At 39.4% G+C, this 6,185-nt stretch overlaps 1 protein-coding gene across 1 annotated transcript in view; it reads left to right on the plus strand.

Annotated features, from left to right (window-relative positions):
* The window catches only part of siah1 (siah E3 ubiquitin protein ligase 1), a 23,054-nt gene that overhangs the window by 12,574 nt on the left and 4,295 nt on the right, over positions 1-6,185 (plus strand). The window contains exon 2 of the mRNA XM_016483220.1: positions 1,819-1,875. Coding sequence (XP_016338706.1) covers positions 1,866-1,875 — 10 coding nt within the window. The 5' untranslated portion in view covers positions 1,819-1,865. The remainder of the gene's footprint in view (positions 1-1,818; positions 1,876-6,185) is intronic.

Genomic DNA, 6,185 nt, shown 5'->3' on the forward strand with positions numbered 1-6,185 from the left:
GTCATGCTTTATTTATTTGTTGACTAAATGTTTTTAAAAGCGCAAAAGAGAACTCGCGCTGTTCCTCTGGACTTCTGTGCATGCGCTCCGACACGGAAAGGAACACGGACATGTATAAATTCCTCTTTTAGCTTAAGGTGCGTGCCTAAACTGTCAAATACATGCAAAATGTGTCCAAATGCGCGGCACTTGGTGATTACTGACATAAACAATTGTCGGCTATGTCTTAAGTGAACGTAAACAGTTGAGAATGAAAAAACGTGTGTAACAGTAAATTGGATCCATGTGGCTCTTAAAGTGACAGCAGGCTATTTCTGCTGCCGACTTTGTGCTTCATATTAATCAAACAACAAAAGACAAGGACAAAATCACTCGCTGCTCTTCACAGAAGGTCTTTTGTAGCTTAAATAAGAAACAAAGAAAGTTTAATTCTTACAGTGAAGACTATGCTGTTTTATTTTACATTTGATTATTCCATTTCTATAGGCTGTTAACTGAATACTTTAGACTTGCATTAAAAAATGGTTTGGTTATATGGCCCACTAATAATTGTTAAGTAACCGTGATTACAATATTGACCAAAATAATCATGATTATGGTTTTTGTCATAATCGAGCAGCCCTACTTAAAACTAGTGACTAGTTACCACATCTGAAATCATACATTTTCCCTTAAAATAATCGCCTTCAAAAAATAGAAATTTTAACATAAAATTTTAAATGTAAAAAAAATAAATCCATGTCCATTTGTCAACTACCCACAGTACATTTCTATGCCTTTATCTTATCCTACATTTTTTTTTTTTTTCCTCAAGCCAAAGCTTTTTGCTGGTGGCTAAATGGCTGCATTCGTTTTTTGTATGACATAGAATTGATCCCGAGATCAATCGTGTGCATCGTGACAGGTCACTGTATGACTCATGAATGGATTCATAACTTAATCATGAGGTTCTCATACTAGCAGCAGAGTCAATTACGATTGTTGATATCAAAACAAAATTGAGTTTTCAGCTTTTAAGTCCCTGTTGGCTTTTGGTCATGCTGATCCATGATATTGACCATCTGCCAGATTTAGACTTCTATATCTCTTAAACTGCTGAATAATTTCACCAGATACTTTAATGCATATTGATAGACCTTCCATTTTGAATGGCTTCTGATGAAATATTGAAGTGTGGCCTAATGCAGAGAAATCAATGTGAAGCCCAGACGCTGTTGTGCTGTGCATTAGTCCTGCCCACCATGAGTACCAGCTTTAACAGGCTTCATGTTAGGAAGGCTAAAAATTGTATAAAGCTGTATTCATAGGGCCACTGAAAGGAGGTCGGTTGGAGGGGTGTGTCCATATAAATATCTCTACATCATGGTATGAAGAAATATCTGTTCTACTTGTTTTGTACCTGTATTGCTCCCAGTTTCATTGACTCTTCTGTTATCATAATTTATTATACAGTTGCTATAGAAAAAAAAAAAAGGTTGTGTTATGTTGTTTAGAAAGTCATTCTTGTCTAAGAACAATGTTTAAGAAGAATTTGCAACACTTAAGTAGTTGTTGTTTAGTTAGTGTGGGAGCTTAGTGACACTTAAACAGCATGGAAACACTTTTTTTTTTTTTTTTTTGGTTACACAATGAACAAACTGACTACCTGTGAGACCTGATTTTCACCTCTCTTTATTCTGTGTGGAAAAAACAAACACTCACTTATAAAATAAAACGGAAAAGCAGCTCAACAGTTGGAAAACAATCTAAAGTGTCTTCATGGTATTTTACAAGACTAACCAAACCTTCTCTCTCTCTTTGCGTTCTCTATCATTCCAGAGGTCCACACATTTCAAGGAAAGAAGACAGACATACTTGGGAATCATATGGATGAAGGCAAGTATTCAGTTTTATGTTCTCACTGTGCGAGTTCTGTTATTGTTTTTTTTAGGACATGCAATGTTTAGGTTATCCAAACAGAGACTACTGCCAATGTGCAGGCCTTTGGAAATGTAGGATCATTGAAACTTGCAACAGGGTTGGGTTTTTCTTGGATGTGATGCTCCATTTCATGTTCAGCTGATGTTTAGTTCAGCTTCAGTTCATGGGGATGTGCAAGGCTTCTTAGTGAATGGAGAAATATCTGAGGAAAGATAGATGATAAGGGCTTGTGCTTATATTCACTCTCAGTCCCCATCCGGAAAGCAGGATACATCTGTACCATCAGACTTCCAGACCCTCTGAGCCTGTGTTACCACAGGCAACTATTAGACATTGCAAAGTGGCCCATCTCTTAAGAAACTAACTTTGGTGGGTTACACCACATTGCCATCTCTTTGGCCTTAATCTCTTCATCCACCAGAACCCTGCATACTGAACTTCTTGTCTGTGCTTTCCATCAATTTTATAAGGACTTCTTCCAGAGAACTGTGTTCAAGAACGCTGTTTACAAATGAAAGGAGACCAAAAGCAGTTAATTTTATTGGAACATGTCCCAGAATGTATCCCACAAACCCCTTCTGCATTCATACATGTGTACTGTACAAGCTTGTTTCCATAGCACATATAAGCCTCATAATAATGAAAGAGCTAGTCAAACTCTTATCGTAAATCTTAATAACCCACAAAACTTTTATTATCCATTTTGAGTACTGCTTTCAGATCTCAGGAATAAAACTAATTCCCATTACAGAATGTTGCAGAACGCTAACCACATTACAGAGGCTGCAGCAAGCTTAAATCCAATGGTAACACCATTGAACAAAGCGCTTGACCACAAACATCTCCATGGAGTCTGGCAGCAGACCACATTATTACTGTGCCTGATTAAACACCAAGCCAGAGATTAATAAAACAGAAATTTGCTAACCCTTTCTATCTAATGTCATTAATTAGCGCTATCGTCATTTTGCTAGGCTGCGAAATGGATATTAGATGGTTCTGCCTCACGCTTTTCAGGGCCAGCTGTATCGATACTTGTATCGTCAGATCTCTGTGACGATACATCGTCGTATCGATGTATCGAACACAGCACTAGTTGTCAGTGCCATTAGACCAGATGTGTTTTTATTTAGTATCTAGCTGTAAACATGTCGACAGGTTAACTTGTTGACCTTGCATAGCTAAAATTGTTTTGTTCACATACTTTATTAAGAGTTTGTGTCTTGGATTTAAGACTTGACTATGACTTGTTATATGTTTTTTTTTGTTTTTGTTTTTTTTGACTCAGCTCAGCACTAATGCTGATGTTACCCTCAGCATTAATGCTGATGTTTTTGCTGAGGCTCCATTGATTTGATGTACTAAAGTTACCTGGCCTAACTGTCTACCTGAGACACACAAATAACAGTCTTAGGTATTGCAGCTTCAGCTTGTGCAGTGTAGGCCAGTTGCATTGCCATTTGCCTTTTGTTCTGTCTTCCTAATGCCATTAGAAGACCTGACAATGAGTTCTAACCACTTCCTCTGGGGTTACAGGATTTTCTGTTATATGTGATGGACTGCAAACTTTCCACTGACATAGCAGCTCAGCACTGCTGGAGAAAAGAGACACACCACAGTTCTTTTCATTCCCAGACGAAGAACTTTACAAAGAAAAATCAGCAATGCCACAAGGGCTTCTACCACTCTTACTTTCTCTTAATTACTCTTACACACTTATGTGCCGTATAATTTCTCCACAGTGTTTTCTAGACTTACTTTTGGCACAGTGGACTAAATAGGAAAACAAATGGCAAACAGTCACACTATACATTATAGCTTTCCAAAAGAATAACCCAAATTATTTGAAAAGTTTTTTTTGTTTGTTTTAAACATTGCATTGATGAATTGACACTTATTCTTGCTCATGACATTGAAGGTTAATTTAAGATAAGACTAGTCGGATGAACATGAACATGCTGCTCTGGAATGCTTCTCTGCCCCCCTCAAGAAACAAATTTCTGATGGATTGATATTTAGCTTTGGCAGAAGGAGCGTATTTTGCCTGCGAAGCACAACCTATAAAAGTCAATGTCCATAAATAATTGTTTCTCACAGTTCAAGCACTATCTCAAACTCTAACTCTAAACTTGACAGGACCTATATGCTTGCTTTCCCTTCCCTCCCAATTCATTTACACTTTTTCCTCTTAGTGAGACATGCATCACTTCAGCTGTCATTAAAATCTCAGCTTAATGGAGCAACAATGTCGTAACAGTAGTGTACAATAGCCATCAGCCACTCAGACTGTTTCGTGGTGGGAGGTTGGCCCGCTGTCTCTTTGGCTCAACGTCAAGCAGACAGACTGTCTTTGCTTCTTGTATTGTATCAGTGACAACTGCTCTGGATATAAGTTGTGTCCAGTCCTGTTACTGGAGGGCCAACATCCTGCAGAGTTCAGCACTAACCTGTCTGGAAGTTTCTAATAATCCTAAAGACCTAGATTAGCTGGTTCAGATGTGTGAAATTAATTTGTAGTTAAACTCTGCAGATCGTTGGCCCTCCAGGAGGACACCCCTGACATACGTACCCAGGTGATAGCCTGTAAAATGTTTATCTACAGTTCTAACACAATTTGGGGGCTTGTCCGGGATTTGACCACACATGTCATGCACTCAAGCAAGAATCATACATTCATTCATACATGCGCAACATGACTTACCCAAGTGAGGCAGTGTTCCTGTAGCACAGTGTTTCTCAACCCTGGTCCTGGGTGCCCCACAGCACTGCACATTTTGTGTCTCCCTAATCAAACACACCTGATTCAACTCATTAGAAACTCCAGGACCTGAAATGGGTGTGTCAGATAAGGGAGACATACAAAATGTGCAGTGTTGGGGGGTGCCCGGGACCAGGGTTGGGAAACACTGCTGTAACAGTACAGGATTGTGCTAGCAATAACAAGATTATGGGTTCGATACTTATTGATGTACAAATATATCTTGAATGCAGTGTTGCTTTGGAGTGTTGTAAAACATGTTCCTGCATCATTCTTTGTTGTTCTAGGGCAGGGGTAGGCAAGTTCGGTCCTAGAGAGCCACAGTCCTGCAGAGTTCAGCTCCAACTCTGAAAAAAAAAGTTCACCTGCCTATAGCCTTAGTAATCCTGAAGACATTGATTAGCTTGTTCAGGTGTGTTTGATTAGGGTTGGAGCTGAACTCTGCAGGACTGCGGCTCTCTAGGACCGAACTTGCCTACCCCTGTTCTAGGACCTAGGTCTAACCCTTTTCCTTCTGACTGGTTGATAGAAATGTTCCAGGACCAAAGGATGATGATCCAGGAACATGTGTAAATCATGTTAAGCATCCATATATATTTGTTGCCACTTCTGATCCTCTGGTCTTTGACTACAAACCTAGAAAGGCATTGAGGACGTAGTGCTAGCTCTTGCGCTTCGGCTAATTTTGGCCTCAGTTGTTATACTTGGAGAGCTGCTCAGTGAGGAGTCTAAAAATACTTAGGGCTTTATCAGAGCAGATGTGTTTACTAGCAGATTCTAAGCCACCTACATACACACACAGAGCTCGTCGTCTGGCACTGTCCTTATTCCTCCATATGAGACGATATACTGTGCTCTGATTAGTGGTCGACCGATATATCAGTCAATATACTGACGCATCGGCCAAACAGAAAAACTTATCGGCCAATGCCGATATATGGCATTTTTCAAATATCGGCATCGGCCGATAAGTTTTTCTGTTTGGCCGATGCGTTCGTGGCGGGACGTTTATTTTGACTGCGCGCCAGACATTTATTTTGACGGCGCTGAGAATGGCAGCGCCGAATGGCTGAGCACACAGTGCTCACATTCTCCCTCTTGTTCGCTGTCGTTGTTAAATGGGTCATATGATGCGATTTCAAGTTTTCCTTTCTCTTTGGAGTGTTACAAGCTCTTGGTGCATAAAGAAATTTTATGGACGACAGTTTTTTCCTAGAAGAGTACTACAAGGCTGGCTGTGCACAAAGGCTATTTCTAAAAAAAAGGATCAATTCCGACTTTGCTATGACAATTTGGCGCTTCTGAATCAGCGACTGTAAGTATGTTTTGTTTCTGTCCACGGACATAAGTCTGTCTAATAATCAGATAGAACTGTTAAACAAAGGAATTAAAATGTATACAAAAAATTATTATAACGATTGCTTTTATATTGTTAGTAATTGAAAGGCAAACATTATAATACTTTCTCGTTTGCCATCAGCATTCAGCAAATACGCATTTATATAAT

Source organism: Sinocyclocheilus anshuiensis, unplaced genomic scaffold, assembly GCF_001515605.1.
Source record: "Sinocyclocheilus anshuiensis isolate Anshui unplaced genomic scaffold, SAMN03320099.WGS_v1.1 scaffold481, whole genome shotgun sequence".
NCBI lineage: Eukaryota > Metazoa > Chordata > Actinopteri > Cypriniformes > Cyprinidae > Sinocyclocheilus > Sinocyclocheilus anshuiensis.